At 42.8% G+C, this 17663-nt stretch overlaps 1 protein-coding gene across 1 annotated transcript; it reads right to left on the bottom strand.

The window, feature by feature from the left end:
• Positions 1–1597: 1597 nt before the first annotated feature.
• On the bottom strand, positions 1598–3742 carry LOC143419991 (uncharacterized). The gene is made up of 4 exons (XM_076887854.1): positions 3430–3742; positions 2870–3152; positions 2204–2688; positions 1598–1613 (listed from the first exon to the last, which is right to left on the bottom strand). The coding sequence occupies exons 1-4, from the start codon at positions 3660–3662 to the stop codon at positions 1598–1600; spliced, it is 1017 nt and encodes a 338-aa protein (XP_076743969.1). The 5' UTR covers positions 3663–3742.
• Between the last annotated feature and the right edge of the window lie 13921 nt (positions 3743–17663).

Below are 17663 nucleotides of genomic sequence, written 5' to 3'. Positions count from 1 at the left end.
ATGAGCTTTCATCTAAACATACCATGTCCACAAACAGTAAAGCAAGAGAAATCTGAGATAATAATAATAATATTTAAAAACCCTATATATTTGCAGGCTACACAACAATTCACAACAAATACACCAACATATTGTCTCAAGGTGCACAAAAGGATGAATGAGCTAACTTTAAACTTGGACTTTTGGAGTTTAGTTTCCATTTACTTTGACATTCTTGAGTAAGATCAAGCTTTAAGGCTAGCTGCACGAGCTCAGAAATGCCTTCTTTTTATTTCCAAGGAGATATGAGGGGGTCGTCTGACTCGCTAAGGTCCATCTGCTCCAGAATCATCAGAGCAGGTGTCAGTCTCCATCAGCTTTGCGCCAGTGGGATCAGTATCCACCTCAGTCATATTCGTTTCCTTTATCACTTCACATGCACAAATTTTAATTCATTTCACTTGGTGCTGTAAAAGTACACCAGTAGACTTCAACTTAGGGGCCACAGTCAGGCTTTTTAAATGTTGGGTGATTATCAGTTTTATAGTTCTAATATTATTAGTTTAAAAGTGTATAGGCTAAAAATGAACACAGTTGTAGCTTCCAAAATAAGTCATTGGATTATTCAAAGGAATAGTTGTAGGAATGGTGACAATATGGTAAATGGACTGTGTGGTGAGGCGTGGTTGGCGGATGCCGCGCGGATGCACCTGCACGGCATCCGCAATCACGCCCGCTCATAATTTCAACCTGTGGTGCCTTATTAACACCACAGTGGTGCCGAAACCCTGGACGCGGGACTGCGGGACTACAACCGAGACAGAGGGAGGAGCTGGCCCAGAGGATGGCCGAGATGGCAGCCACCTAGTGGGAGCAGGCCGCCACCCCCGCCGGTATATCCTGATGGTGGGGAAGCGGTGGAGGAGCCACGTGGGGTACCTCGGCAGCTGGAGATGGTGGACGAGGCGTGTGAGGATCCGTGCCTGCCGGAGGAGGAGGAGGAACAGCCGTGTGGGGAGATGGAGGTCGATCTGGGTCCGAGGTCAGCGCGCAAACTGCTCCGGAACGACAGATGGCGGCCCAGCCGCCCACAGGGGCTCACGACCGTGCCTGCAGGGTCAGAACACCGACTTGCCAGGTGGCCGGCCTCTGGACCAGCATCGCCGCTGCTGGAAGTGTGGCTGACCTCCGGAAGAGGCACGGCCCTGTCGTCGGGTTGAAAGCCGGTTGGGGTGTAGTAGGTTCAGCCGGATGGCTCCCGATGGGGGTGTGTGGTGAGGTGTGGTTAGCGCCCGCCTGTTAAAACATGGGGACTCAGGGGTTGGTGATTGTGTTGTGGTGTGATGTGATGTGCGGCTGGCATCTTTGGAGCTGTAGTCAATGTAAATAAATGGCTCATAATTACAACCTGTTGTCCCGCTGTGCCTTATTCACAACACAACCTGATTCTTATAAAGCGCTTTTCTATTCTCCTGGAGTGCTCAAAGCGCTTAACACAACATGCCACATTCACTCTAATATCCTATGACTAAGGAACCACGGAGACCATGTTTAACTCACAGTTACTTCTTTATTACAGTTTTTGCCCGTTGCTTGAACACATTTGGCAAAACGTCGCTCATTGTGCCAAAACTCTAAACACAAGTAAACACGACACAACACTGGGAAATATACCATACACATCTGTGCCAAAATGAAACTCCACTCCCAAAACCTAAACTCTGCTGTCAAAACCTAACATTCCTCTGTCAAAATGTAACTCTGTTGACAAAATGACACATACTTGCATCATATGCAAACACTTACAGATCAGGGGGAACACACTAGTCTTCTTTACATAAAACACTGCAGTCCTTGATTTCCATTGTGTATTCAGAAGGCACATTTACAGGAGACACATTTCCAAACAACCAAAAACGCAAATAGACCTACTCAATAGTGTACATCGCAGTACCATGAATTCAGATAAAGCAAAAAAAAAAAAAACCACAACACAATAATACTGCAATAGAAAAAACACTATACTGTAAACACAAAAAACCATGACAATTGTGCATAAGTGGGCTCATGGATCCCGCCGTCTGTTGGGGTCTGGCCACAGGACCTCATCAACATCGCAAGCAGTGTCCTCTCCCGCTAGGCACCGGGGAAAATACCCTCTTGCATGTCGAAACCATCCATGGATTGCTGTCACCTGAATGTCGCCGCAGGCCTGTTCCATTGCCTGCAGAAGAGGCATGCGGGCATGTGGTTGGCGGTCATATACACGTCATCTCCAAGCCTAAAAAAATCCTCAATAGGGTTTAAAAATGGTGAGTAAGGGGGCAAGCATACCACTTCAAATTGATTGTGGTTGGAGAACCAGGCCTGGACCAGAGCAGCCCGATGGAAACTGACATTATCCCATATCACCACAAACCTGGGCTGATCTGCTCTGTTCTGTACAACTATATCATGGAGAGCATCTAGAAATGTGAGTATGTGTTGGCTATTGTATGGACCTAGTATTGCATGATGGTGCAGAAGCCCTCGAAGGCATATGGCGGCACATAATGTGATGTTTCCCCCGCGCTGCCCTGGGACGTGCACAATTGCCCTTTGGCCAATTACATTACGACCCCGTCGTCTTGTTTTGCTCAGGTCGAATCCAGCTTCATCAATGAAAATGTATTCATGAGGCTGTGCAGCTCCATCCATGGCCGAGATTCTCTGAAAAAAAGGGGAACATGTCACTGTACTACAGTGCTACACATACAGCACCCTCACCCCATCACACAGGTACCTGTGTAGCTCTCAGAATAGATCCATGTGGTACTGATATGGTACATATTCAGCTGCTACTGGACTTCACCAATACTCTATTGTAAATGTAAGGGACAGTTACACGTACCCGTACATATTCAGCTCGAAGTCCTTTGACCCTGTCACTGTTCCTCTCGAATGGGACTCTGTAGAGCTGCTTCATGGTGATGATGAGTTTACCCAAGATGCGTCTGATGGTGGTGATGCTCACATGGTTTATGTTGCTGAACACTCGCCTGTCTGCAAGTATTTTCCGTCGTAGCTGGTGGAGACGGATGGCATTGTCTGCCCTCACTAGGTCCACAACGGCAAGTTCCTGCTGTTGTGTGAACAGGCGTTGCCGTCCTCCCCCAGAAGGTCTTCGGGTCATTCTGGAGGAATACAACCACATATTGTCATCGGTTTGCTTATTTTTCATACAGTACTTTACTGTATGTACTGTGTCATCCACTGTACAACACTGTACTTCAATATAAGGAATCAGCCACTTTGGCTGCAAAAGGAGCATTAGCACCCCGTACACTTGATATGGTAATGTGATATACTGTAGAACAGTGCTATGAAACCATCTGAGTAGAGAATCAGAATCAGAATCAGAATACTTTATTGATCCCTGGGGGAGAAGAAGGTATGGAGGTGAAGACATACCTGTTTTCTAGTCGGAATGTTCGTATTACAGATGCCACTGTGAAGCGGCTTAGATGTGGGTGGACTCTCTGCCCAGCTTCCCTCATAGTCAGGCCATGGTTGATGACATGGTCCACCAAAGTTGCTCTTATTTCATCAGAAATATGGGTCCGTTCATGGCCTCTTCGGCCTTCTCCTCCTCTTCCTCCTCCTCCTCTACCTCTTCCTCTTCCTCTTGCTCTCCCTCCATCCATGCTTGCAAAGTTCTTGAAATGGCTACGCTGAGGGCTTTTTGTAGTTGGCTAATTGGTGTTCGGTTTTGCAAGTAAGTGCCTTCAGGTTTGTATTTGAGTGGTTGCAATTATCCGATGTGTTTTGTATTTTGGATACATGTGTTTTCCAAATGGCACCCTGAGATTTCATTTTGTGAGCGAAGTGTCTTATGTATGAAATAGAGTGTAGCATGCAGGACCATGTGTGTTGCATAAAGGGGTAGGTGTGTTGCATAAAGGGGTAGGAGTGTTGCATAATTGGTACTGGGGTGCAAAGCAGCGCTTTTGTTTAAGGTATGGGTACATGTGTTTGAGGTATGGTAACAAAAGCTTCACGTTGTGTTACTTTAGTCTGAGCATGGGTTTATAGTGTTCAAGCAACGGGCAAAAACTGTAAGAGAACCGGGGCATGCGCCACACACCCTGAAAACTCTCCAACAACTGTTGCCCCCTGGTGGACAAATCCCTGCCACAACATAACATTCACCCATTCACAAGCAGCACTTTCTTCTATGATTTTAAGTGCTTACTAACTAGCATTCACACTCTGATGGATGCATCAGAGAGCAACTTGGGGTTAATAGTTTGCCCAAGGATATTTGGCATGCAGACTAGGGGGAGCCAGGGATTGAACCAACAATCCTCCAATAAGTAGATTTTCAATTCCGTTAAATTTTATTTATATAGCCCCAAATCACGAAAACAGTCGCCTCAAGGCACTTTATATTGTAAGGTATATCAAAAATCATATGACCCCCTATGAGCAAGTGCTTTGGTGACAGTGGGAAGGAAAAACTCCCTTTTAACAGGCCTGTGTTACGGCTACTCTTCCCGTCCCATGCAAGGACACCTGGATTGGCTGGAGGACTGTTTACTTAGCCTGATAGGCCGAAGGACACTGTCTCAGCTAAACTATGGACACGCACACACATACACTTACACTGATATGCACACACTGATCCCCCCTCCGTTTCCAAACGCCTTCGAATCTTGTGCCCTACCGGGGAAGATGGCAGTCAACTGGACCAGCGCAGACATGCTGCAGGACCGGATGCGCTGTCTACACCGGCTCTCTCTTACCCTTTACCCGCCCCTGTTGCTTGTCTTGTGTTTCTATGGTGTATTGATAGTCATGTGCTTTTGTGCTGAGGTGTTTTTTCTGTTATCAAACTGTTCTCCCACTAGGAGCTCAGTCTGAGTGGAGTTTTTTTTTCTCCTCCTTTTACCTCATGTAGTGTATTTTCGTTGTTTTTTCCTATCAGCCTACCTTTCTGACATGTCTCCCCAATGTGATGTTTGTGTAAAGTTGGTCAGAAGGTTCCTTTGTAAGTGCGCATGCGCCATTAGCGTGCTGCCTGCTGTAACCCTAATTTTCCTCGGGATTAATAAAGTATTCTGATTCTGATTCTGATTCTGAAACCTCCTACAGAACCAGGCTCAGGGAGGGGCGGGGCCATCTGCCATGACTTGTTGGGGAGAGAAATGGGAAACAGGATAAAAAACATACAACATAGATGACCTACTCTGCCTCCTGCGCTACAGCCACAAACTGCTAACCTTAACCCAGCATGATAGTCGAAGGAATACAGTTTTGTAATTGTTGTAAAATGCTCGCTGTCCAGATAAATCCAAATTTTGAGTGCTAAACTATGATAACGTTTAAAAAAATATCCATTAATATTTTATGTTGCATGAAAATACTTGCGTCTGTTGGTATTTCAAATTCCACATAGAATTTCACATTTAAAACAGCTCACTTGGTCATATGCAAAGACCATACTGTAAGCTAGTAAAGAAGCTTACAGCCATTTTGAAAACTTTGATTACTGCAAGCAGATCATGTTTGTTCTATGAAAACCCCACAAACGTCCTCCAGCTGAAACAAAACTCGAAAAATTTAAAAAACAAAACAAAACACATGCACATGTCTGCTAATACTGTAGTGGACCCCCTTTGCTTTTAGAACTACCTTAATTATTTGTTGCATAGGTTCAACAAGGTGCTGGAAACATTCAGAGATTCTGGTAACACAGATGCTGCAGATCTGTCCACTACACACCAATGATGTGAATCTATGGTCCCACCACATCCCAAAAGTGCACTATTGTGACTGTGGAGGTTGTTTGAATACACTGAACCCACTGTAATGTTCAAGAAAACAGTTTGAGATGATCTGAGTTTGGGACATTATCCTGTTGGAAGCAGCCATAGAAGACTGCTGCATTGTGGCTATGAAGGGATGGAAATGGACAGCAACAATACACAAGTAGGCTGTAAACAATTCTCAGCTGCCACTAAGGAATCCAGCGTGTACTAAGGCAGCGGTCCCCAACCCCCGGGCCATGGACCGGAGCGGTTTGGTACTGGGCCACGAGAGTTGAGGTTCGGGTGTGAAATTCATGGTTTTCAGGGTTTTTATCGTTAACTTGGTTTCCCTGGGTCTTTTCCCATGTGTTATGAATAAATCTCCTTTTTTCTTGGTACAAGCACTGGTTTTAATTTATTGTATTTATCCGCGACAAGGCCGGTCTGTGAAAATATTGTCAGAAATAAACCAGTCCGTGGCGCAAAAAAGGTTGGGGGCTGCTGCACTAAGGAGTCCTCCACAGCTGTCTTAAAGAATGGTGTCAAGGAGAGAATGGTGAGCTGAATGCTAACCTGTAGGTTGGAGGTGTAGGTGTAGGCAAAGGCAAGGATTAAAGAGTGGAAGCTGAAGAAGGAAGAATGTTGCACAGAGTTGGAGGTGAGACAGGTTCTGGGTTGATAGGGAAGTGTTACCAGATCACTGGGAAAGTACAGCTGCTGAGGGGAACTGTCAGTGTTTGGTATATCCTCCTGACAGAGGAAAGAACACAAACAGGTTAGCTAGGAAAACATGGGATAGTAATGGTGAACTACTATTAGGAGGCTAGGTGTACAGCAAAGAGGGAGGTGGCAAAGACAAAGGAAATTGCTTATAGTGAGTATGATGTGAAGCTGGACACGAAGAAAGACTTGATTTAAATGAGTGGACTTCCTTTTGGCTTTTTTTAAGAATTCTTTGTGGACATCAATTTCAGACTATGAAACACAGTTTATGGTGAGAGGTTAGAAGAGGTTGTAAAGGAACTAATGAAGGGGAAAATATTTCAGGAGAGTATATCAGGAGAAATTACAAGCTACTATTTCCTCCTTTTTAGCTGTTGGCACCCTACATATTGGCTCTTACTAGAAGCCTCTCAAGCATTATATCACTTGCCCACTGTGTCTGCTCATTAACTGATGATGACAGTGCATTATGCTGCTTTCTGTTTTGGGTTCAGTGTGTTGGTATTTTAAAATGGGTCAGGTCTGGCTGTGCTATGATCCGCCTCCAACAGGGTTTCTCTTTCTTGTAATTCCAAGGTCTCTTTCCAACCGAGTCCAAATAAAGAGCCGCTTTATTTTGCTGTAAAATTGTATCACTCTTTGAGAAAATTAATACTCGAGTAAAAAGAAATAAACTCAAAGATATTTAAGCAAAATGGGATGTTTTGCTTCTTTAAACAAACGTAATAATATGGGTTTGAGTGTCATTCCATTTGCTGTAATAACTGAAATTCTCCTGATTGCTAGCCATGGCTGCTCTTCAGAGCACAGATCTGTTAGAATGATAAATATCAAAGGACAGAAAAGAGTGGGAAGGGCTACAGAAGCATTTCTTAAGAATGAGACCTCAATCAGTCAGCAGTCAGTCAGATAAATGGGACAGAGGGATGAAATTTGGCACTCCTGCTTCACTTCAAAGAGAGGTCGCACTGCTAAGATCACTGCAAGAGTGATGTGAGAGCTCAGGCTGGTATTTTGCAGGCACTGCTTGTAAATGTGTTTTTCACGAGACAAAGATAAGGACGATGACAAGAACACCTCCAAACCAATGAGGTTTCACGACCTTACTGATCAAACGCAATATAGCTGTAATAAACCTGCACTAGAAATCACTCACTGCAATGACAAGATGCAGTATACTGGGAACAGAGACAGATTGAACACTGGTTTTCCCTTTCTTGTTCTACATAATCAAATTGAAATTATGGTTTCAAATAACGTGGATCTTTTAGAAATTTATGATTATTATATTTTACTTACAAAAGTCATTGTTGTTCAATAGGAGAAAAAAAACACTACCAAGCATACAGTTGTAAATAAGAATTTAACTAATTGAATGACATCATCAGTTTCAAGAAAAGTTAGGCTGCTGTATAAAATGTGATTAAAAACAAATAATAGAAAACATATGAAATGTTTAAACTGAGAGTGCAAAGTACTTAGTAAACTACAAAGTAAGGAAACAGGAACTGATTAGGTTAACTGGCTACAGATCAGCACTGTGACTGGGTTTAAAAAGAGCATCTTACTGAGGCAGAGCTTCTCAGAAGTAATGAGCAGAGGTTCATCAATCTGCAAAAAAAATTCTACAAATTGTGGAAAAATTTCAAATGTTCAAAGACACCATATGACCCAGCAGTGTCTCATTCTTCATTTAAATGATCTATATCTATCTATATTTCACTGTTTTTATGTGAAGTCAAGTCAAGTGGCTTGTATTGTCATTTCAACCATGTACTGTGGTACAGCACAGAGTGACACGAGTGCAAAAGTTGCAAAAAAACAAGACAAGACCGTGCAACACGAGACAGAACAGGATGATACAGACACGAGACAGTGCAATGGAAATGTGCAAAATACTGAGTATTGTGCAAAAAGGAACTTGCTGTCTGAAGGTGTGTGTGTGTGTGTGTGTGTGTGTGTGTGTGTGTGTGTGTGTGTGTGTGTGTGTGTGTGTGTGATTCTGCAGATAAGTGCTTGGTAGTAACATGTATGAAGGTATGCGTGTGTGGTCTCATTCTAGTCGCTGAGTGTTCAGGAGTCTGACGGCTTGGGGGAAGAAACTGTTCCGCAGTCTGGCAGTGAGGGCCCGGATGCTTGGACATGAACAAAACTGTTCCTCTTTGCAGAAGGTACCGGGTGCGTGGGGTCCTCCACAATGCTGGTAGCTTTGCAGATGGAGCAGGTGCTATGAGTGTCTGTGATGGAGGGAAGAGAAGCTCCAATGATCTTCTCAGCTGCTCTCACTATCTGTTGTAGGGCATTGCGATCCGATACGGTGCAGTTACCAAACCAGACAGTGATGCAGCTGCTCAGGACGCTCTCGATAGTCCCTCTGTAGAACGTGGTGGTGCTTTGGCAGCCAGGATCAGGGGCATCACCAAGGGGTGGTGCACTGGCCACCCCCCATTGGTCCCCTCTGATAATTTTAATAAATGTGAGCACAAGAGAGAGGGAGATACCCTACAATGAGTTAAAACGTTAGCTCCTGGCTAGGCTCCAACACCCAACCGTGAGAAGGATAAGCAGAAGTGTATGGATGGATGCGATTTGGGTAGTTACTGCAGGTAACAACTTCAACGCTTTCCCCAATTGTGTCTGAGTGAAGATTCTTCTGTCATCTTCACTGCAGAGATTCACATTTCATGTCCATTATAGCAGAAATAGGATTACTCCGCGTAGCGAGTGTGAATTGGACCACAGTAACATCACCTGTCACACCACTGTACTATCAAACACCCCTCCTCTGTGGGCCTCTTTATCCCACTCCCTTCTAGGGATTCTCAGAAACTCCAGAGTAATACCCTGCTGTCTGAGAAACATCTACAGCAGCAGCATCTGTCCTTAACTTTGTTCTTTTAAATCTAGCAGTGGTGATCTGATATTGATTCAAACATAAAGTGGTTTTCTTATTTAGTGCACTCCTGATAGTGGGTTTCAGTGATAGCAAAATCAGCTCTCTGTGCCACAGCTTGAACAGACTGAAGATTGTGTGTTTATGTGACCCATACCCACATTAGCATACCTACATGACCTTTGACCTTGGGACTTTGCGGAGCCGTAAAACAGACTAGCTGCAGTGGGATTTGCTGGGTGTCAAGGAGACAGAGGTTTAGCAACAATTGAAGATGACAGCTCATTCATCATGGCTGAAGTATCCGTTCCACTGAATAGAGCACATTTTCCATCCTAGGCAGCTCTGGCTCGCTTAATTAAAAATATGAGCATAGTAAACAACTTCACTGACTTCTTGTTTTCGTAGTGCTACCTCAATAAAAAAACAACAACACACTTTTGATGTTTGGCATCTTTTTTTTGAATGAAGAATTGAACTGAGTTGTTAATTTTGAGGATATGCTTTAGATATTCTCTTTGTTCTTCTGTCTTGTTTTCAGGGCTGCATGGAAAATAAATGTGTTTGTGTGTGAATGAGATAGTGCCTTATTGTTCACCACAGACAGATGAAAGCTGGGTCTGATGTCAGGAAAGTGTGCACAAACACACACACAGACTCACACCTGGGGATTGTTTCACAAAGACAAAGTATCTGTGACTTCCGTCAAATATTCTAGCAAAGATGCTTAAGTTGGACAAAGATTTTTTGTGATGTCTTTGAAAGTAATATTTTGCTAAGAAATTTGTAAAGCTTGGTTTACAGGTAGTTATTGTCAATTTCTGTGTTTTAAAATAAATTCACATGGCGGCATTGTGCTACCACCGGTGGCGAGGGGCAGCAGTTCATGGAGCCCTTTCTACTCTGCTGTCTCTCCCCGGGTCCCTGCAGCTACTGGCACTGTAACCAGCTTGCAGGGGCCAGCACAAACGTCGGGGCAGGAGTGTTGGTGGTGCCTGCGGTCGCTACACTTCTGCCGGGAGTGCCAACTCAACCAAGTCAACCAAGTCTTCCGTGTCATTAGAGGCCCAACACCCAGGAAAGACGTACAGCATTCTGATAGGGTGCCAAGGGGGTACACATCAGGCTGTGGTGGCCAAAGACTGCATGCAAAGCCGGGTTCGGCCAGGGGGGTTGTTGGAGGCAGAGTGGGTGGAGGTTAGGGGTGTGCTTGCTGCAAATTAAATACAAAGTCAAAGCACAGAGTTAAGGCTGCGGTGAATGAATGAATGCGGATGACTTCACAACCTTTAGTGACTCTGAGGAGGAGGAGACAGGAGGGCCTTCTCGTGAGGCCTCACCAGCTCCATTATTTCACTCTGTGGGAGATTTCCCACTAGAGCAGTCTCGTGATGACACCCTACGCTGAGTCTTTGAGCAGGTAATAAAAATTCATGATCACACGGTGCACCCTGATACAGTATTGATTAAAGATAGGCTGTTTTGATTGAGTTGTGACACTTGCACGGAAGAGGAATACACCCAGTTGTTGGTACCTAATAGCCGCCAGGAAATGATTTTCCCAGCAGCTCATTATAATGCATGACAGGGTTTATGGGATGTAGGATATGAAAAAATTCTGGAGTAAATAATGGCCCGACTTTATTGGCCAGACATTTGGGTGGATGTGTGCTGATGGTGTGCATCCTGCCCAGAGTGCGCCTTTGAACCCATTGCCATTAATGGAGGTCCTGTTTGAATTCATAGGCATCGACCTCATTGGACCATTTCACCCAAGTGCATGTGGCTATCCCTTCCTATTAGTTCTTGTGGATTATGCAACATGATATACCTGTGCCGCTGTGCACCATTTCTGCAATGAGTTTGGTGGAGTTTTAAGTCATCCTCCAAATTGGCATCCCAAAAGAGATGCTGACTGACCAGGACACATCGTTCATGTCTTGCACAATAAAAGTACGGATTATTGAGTATTAAATGTGTTTGGATCAGCACCTACCACCCTTAGACTGAGACAAATCCATGATTCGTTTATTCACAAGGATGAACACAATTGCGATCAAATCACTCTCCAAGTTGCATCGATCCTTTGTGGTCACACGGCAAGTGGGGGACATTGACTGTGAGAAAGTATGGTCGGACAGGGGAGGAGCCACACTCAACCTCCTAAAAGAATGGAGAGAGACTGAAACTCTTCTCTGGTTGCCCTGATGAAGGAAAGAGATGAGTCTGGGCCAGAGGTGCCAAACTCCACCATTCCCTCCTCGCTCCAGTACTACTCATTTTTTCATAACGCTGGGTTTAACCAAGGGCTACTGGCAGACTCCATTGTTTGCAGAATCCAAGGAAAAAATGGCCTTTCCCAGTCTGTGGGGGTTGTACACCTTTGTCATACTTCATTTTGGCTTGTTTGGAGCCCTAGCGCCTCATGGACCGGGTGCTGCCCCCGCACGCTGCATATGCTGCATATGCTGCATTGTGGGCGATCGTGGCTCAAGAGTTGGGAGTTCGCCTTGTAATCTGGAAGGTTGCCGGTTCGAGCCCCGGCTTAGACAGTCTCGGTCTTGGACAGTCTTGGGCAAGACACTTCACCCGTTGCCTACTGGTGGTGGTCAGAGGGCCCGGTGGCGCCAGTGTCCGGCAGGTAAGGGGGGTGGACGAGTGATTTTGGTGATTGTCATCATGCTAACCACAGCTTCCAAGTTTCTATTAGCTGTTGGGGCCTGGCGCAGCAATGTGGGACCAGAGCCGAACGTGAGCTGGTCTGGAACAGAGCTGCAGTAAAAACTGGAGCTGAACCACAGCTACAGATCCTAAAACTGTAAATAAAGCGCATCAAGAGGTGTGTGTGTGATTGTGCCAGGCTTTGTGTAACGATGTGTTACAAACACATTCTATTTATAATGGCAGTGTTGAAAAAGGGTAAGCCTCACAAATAAAAGGGGTTTAAAAAACAGAAACATCAAAAGTTAAGCAGCTGCACACATACAGAAGAATCTTAGTTTCCCCTTCCACAGGTAAAGGAACTGTTTCAAGCTTTGGCACTGGCACCAAGTAGAAAAGGGGAAAAAAACAGAAGAAGGTGTGGATGCCTTGATACCCACACTAAAAGATATTGCATGCAGAGAGCAATCGCTCATGTTTCAAAGAATGACAAAGTGCGCAAAAGTAGGTTGAAGTATGCAGTAGATCAAAAACCTGTCAACCAGGAGGCTCCTGGGAAAAGTTGGAAATTAGGTTCAGCAGTTTCCAGGCAGAGATTGAGATGTTTTGGACATATGCAGACAAGGGATAATGGATATATTAGGATATGGGCTAAAGGATACTGAATATGGAAGTGCCAAGGAGGAGGAAAAGATATAGAACACAAAAAGATTCATTGATGTAGTGAAGGAGGACATGCAGAGAGTTGGTGTGACAGAAGAGGATGCTCTTGACAGGGTGAGATGGAGGCAGATGATCCGGAGTGGAGATCCCTAAAGACAGCAGCCAAAAGAAGAGCAAAAAGAATATTTCCTAGCATTAGTTATTGTTAGCACTGATGATTTTTCTGGGTGTATCCTTTCATCCTATGACAGCTTAAATAAGTGCCAACCTGCCAAAGACTCTAGCTGGATGAGTGTTAGAGTCAATGAACAGCTGGATGGAGTTTGTGTACAAGATTATTGTCCTACAAGACCAACTCAGTTTGGAACAGAAATACTAGATTTAGTTTTTTATTTTAAGTACAGGTGCCTCTCATAGTCTAATTAATTAAAATCATTATCATTATTCATTCAAATATTTTGTGATAACTAAAGGAGTACCTGAAATTTTTTTTATTTTCTTGAGTTGGAGAAAAATATTGAAGTTCTCCAACCACTAATTAAGTAGTGTATACTCTGTGGTAAGAATACGGTTGCTAGAATGGGAAGACAGCAATTATTCTCCTCAAGGACCACAGTATTATGCAAGAGCTTTTAATGGTGTGTGAATCTACACAACTTTCAGTGACTATATAAAGTAAATAGCTTTTAGTACAAATCACTTGGGAGTTTTTTATTGGTAAGGCAAATGGTCCAACAATTAACACCTAACTCGAGCCAGTTACTGTATTGCAACCTTTCTAACATAAACAAAACTAGTCTGAAAGCAACACTGATACCAGAAACTAAAGGACTTTTGGATCAATTTCTCCCCAATTCATGCCTCCCAACATTTAACATAAAAATTATGCTTCAGGAGATCGCTACATGAGGTGTCTATGCTGTGAGAGGTTTTCAAACCACATGTTTACCTATCAAACTAACTCACTTGTGGTTTTATAATAATGTCAACAAATAGTTGATATTTAGTTGAAATAAAATGATTATTTGGCAGATTGGCTACCACCGTTGGCAAACCATGGGTAAACCACCATTTTTGGAGCCTGGATTTACATTATGGATGAATAACGGTAATTTATGAGTTGCTTCTTTCAAACTTGGTTAGAAAGCTGCATTCATAAACTATATGACTACTGTATTGCCACTGCACCAACACACATATTAACTACTTATACATAGGCATTAAAACTGAAGCACAACCTTTCTGACACAGTCTGTGCAAGCCACAACATTAATGAAAGTGTTTATTTAAAATGCTCCAGAAGGCCCTAACAGCACACACACACAGTGAAACGGTCCAGTTTCATGACTTGAAGTAGTGGACGAGGCCTATCAGACACCAGCTCTCTTCAGCTACAAGTATATGAATATACATCTATGTATAGAGGCCCAAATACTTTTTGCACCAGTCTATAAATATACTTTGAAATTTTACTGCTGTTTTTGCCACTTCAGTGGCACTTCATTTCTCAGCTCAGAAAAAATATTCTGGCCCAAACTTCCTTTTCTGAAACATGAATACTAACTAATACTTGGTCTAAGAGTGAATCACAAAAGGAACACAGGAAGCTGGTGGTGGTCAGAGGGCCCGGTGGCGCCAGTGTCCGGCAGCCTCGCCTCTGTCAGTGCGCCCCAGGGTGGCTGTGGCTACAATGTAGCTGCCATCACCAGTGTGTGAATGTGTGTGTGAATGGGTGGATGACTGGATGTGTAAAGCGCTTTGGGGTCCTTAGGGACGAGTAAAGCGCTATATAAATACAGGCCATTTACCATTTACCATTTGTGCTACCTCGATGCTCTCTCTTTGTCTTTCTAAGGTTTCTTCCTGTTAAAAATAAGTTTTTCCTCCCCACTGTTACCAACCTCTTGTCCAGAGGAAATTTTCTGATTGTGGGTGTTCTCTTTTTAACACTTTATTTTGAAATAATCTGTCTATCTATTATATCAGCGGTCCCCAACCTTTTTTGCGTTTATGCCCGACAATATTTTCATGGACCGGCCTTTAAGGTGTCGCAAATAAATACAACAAAATAAAAGTAGTACCGGTACTGAAAAAAAGATTTATTCATAACACACGTGAAAAAACCAAGGAAAACCGAGTTAACGATAAAAACGATAACAAAATAACGCTGAAAACCGATAAAAACCCTGAAAACCATACATTTCACACCTGAGCCTCAACTCTCGCGGCCCGGTACCAAACGACTCTCCGAGGCCCGGGGATTGGGGACTGCTGTATTATATTATATTATATTATATTATATTATATTATATTATATTATATTATGCTGTGATATACTGTTCCCAGTTGATTAGTGTTACCAGTCCATTTGTTGCGATGGGCTCTGCTGATGGCCTGAGCTGGAAAGCCTTGTGGTTTCACGGTCCCTCTGTCCTCCCTGTGCTTGCTCACCATTTTTCTATCTCTCTCCCTTTGCCTTATTGCTCTCTCTCCTTTCTTTTGTCTTTTTTGTGTCTGTGTGTGTTAACCTCACCCAGTGCCAGTGTATGACTTTGATTAGTTGTACACTGGCACTGATTCCTTTCATTGAGTCCTTTTTCACAGAACATATTTGGACCTGTAGAAAATGCAGTAGTAGTAATGGCAGAAATCAATTAAGCTGAATTAAGCATTAGTTGTTTTCAGTCAGATAATAACTACTCAGAATTAAAAAATCAAATATCTACTACAAACAGACTCATGGAAACCAGAATTGGAGAAGAACAAAGCTAAGCTGAGGCTGTGTTTCTCAATGTCAAATCTTCAACAAAACCATGTGATTTCCAAAAACTAGGCTGTATTTTTGCCAGAAGGCCAGTTACACAGTGTATAATAATGAGCTGGAATAGAATCAGTTCTCCACTTTCAATAAACTTCAATGTTCCCGAACTGCATTACTGCCTGACTGCTAATTTGTCATCTCAATTGAAGAATATGTAGACCAGAGCAGGTGGCTATCACTTTGCAGCCCTCTGGTGAAGGTAGTGCTCACCCAACTGTATTAATGACACATACCTGCCTGAAATTACTTATATTATAATCATTCATACTGAATGCATTCAGCTATAAAAATCCAGATATCTTCACTGAGCTGATCAGTCAAAACACCTTCATTTCATTTGTTATTGCTACTCCTATGAAAGAGAGGTGATGCTGATGCTACATACAAGAAATAACTTAAGCAGGACCTTTCTGATAAAGTGAAGTAGGTTAAAAGAAAACAACAGATCAAAAAGAAACACTATTATACTGCAAACTAAAGAAATGGCTGAGAAATAAAATCAATGGCGTCTATCTGTCTAGAAAGGGTTACAAAGTAATTTATGGCTTTGGGACTCTAGTGAGCAAACTGAGAGTCATTATTACAAACTTGAAACAGCGGTGAATCTCTCCAGGAGTAGCCAACCTACTAACATTAATTCAAGAACATATTAACAACTCATTTAGTAGGTCAACAAAGAACCCAGAACAACACCTAAAGAAATGCAGGTGTTTTTCTCTGCATCAGACACAGTGGCGAAGATGGTTAATAAGAGGAAACTGATCTGTTATAATGACAAATCACTTGTATAATGCTAGCCATGGTTTATCCACATTTCACAAGTGCAAACCACCAGAACAAGCTTCTGGCCTCTAAGCTTGACCAGTTCAATGTAAAACAGACACAAACACACCCATAAAATGGAGACAGCTTTCACTCTTGAAAAGACCCCAAATAACCACTAGTAACCAAAAAACATACAAAGGTTGTCTCACATTTGCCAAGACAAAGGTTGATTTTGATTTTGAAAGGTTGATTCCCATTGCTACCAGTGTAACTCATAAAAAAAAGAACAAATAAAAAGAACATCAAACACACAGTTAAACATGGCGGTGGTAGTGTTGTGGTAGTGTTGCGGTCAAAAAAATTCTGAAGGAGAATGTCCAGTCATTAATCTGTGCCCTGAAACTCAAGCACACCTAGTTATGCAGCACAACAATGATCCAAAAAACCAGCAAGTGCACCTCTGAATGGTTACAGAAAAAAGAACATTTTTGGCATGACCTGTAAATTCTCCAGTTTCAAACATTCTACAAAGAAGAGTGAGTCAAAATTCCTTCACAGGAATGTGACAGACTCATTGCCAGTTACAAAAACACTGAATTGCAATTTTTCCACCATGGTTGACACAACCAGTTATTAGTTTTTAAGGGCAATTACTTTTGCACACAGAGCTATGAAGGTTTACATATTTCTTCCCTTAAAAAATAAAATCATCTTTTAAATACTACATTTTACATTTACTTAGGTTATCATTTTCTAATATTAAATTATATACTAATTAATGCTCTGAAACATGTTGCTCTGACAATTCAACTCAATTTTATTTACATAGTAACAAATCACAACAACAGTTGCCTCCATGCACCGTATATTGTAAGGTAAAAATCCTACAATAGTACAAAGATGCCTAACAAATATGCAAAAAATCTGAAATCAGAAAGGGGGCAAATATCTTTTCACAGCACTAAACCCTGACAGCTCCTCTCCAAGCTCTCCACCATGTGCTTTGCAAGACAGACACACTGAATTCTCTAAGGAGGAAGGAGAACAAAAGCAGATATGCATTTCCTTGGACCTGAATTTTAGACAGGAGCCAAACTGTCCCACGTGTCATGGAAACTCAGATTGGACTCAAACGTGGGACTCAGGGCAAAAAAAAAAAAAAAAAACCTTAACGGGTTTATTTATTTACAGACAAGGGAAACAACAGTTCAAGCACACGGTCTCTGTTAATGAAGTTCCAGGTTCCTGTCAGACAGTCAGTTCCACATATCCTTTTCTCCACAGAGTCTCTCTCATAAGTCCCAGCTCTCCCACCTCCAGAGCAATCTGCACAGAAGGACAAACAATATAAGCGACTTCTACCATGAAAAAT

Source organism: Maylandia zebra, linkage group LG8 (genome assembly GCF_041146795.1).
Source record: "Maylandia zebra isolate NMK-2024a linkage group LG8, Mzebra_GT3a, whole genome shotgun sequence".
Taxonomy (NCBI): Eukaryota; Metazoa; Chordata; class Actinopteri; order Cichliformes; family Cichlidae; genus Maylandia; species Maylandia zebra.
The sequence above is the reverse complement of the archived record's forward strand: the minus strand, read 5'-3'. Positions and strand labels throughout refer to the sequence as shown.

Bases quoted from the DNA above. Each gene is read 5' to 3' on its own strand.
- LOC143419991 (XM_076887854.1), bottom strand. From the start codon at position 3,662: ATGGATGGAGGGAGAGCAAGAGGAAGAGGAAGAGGTAGAGGAGGAGGA. The intron at 3,153-3,429 runs GTATGTCTTCAC...GTATTCCTCCAG, and splicing joins ACATTCCGACTAGAAAACAG to AATGACCCGAAGACCTTCTG. The intron at 2,689-2,869 runs GTACGTGTAACT...CCTTTTTTTCAG, and splicing joins TTCGAGCTGAATATGTACGG to AGAATCTCGGCCATGGATGG.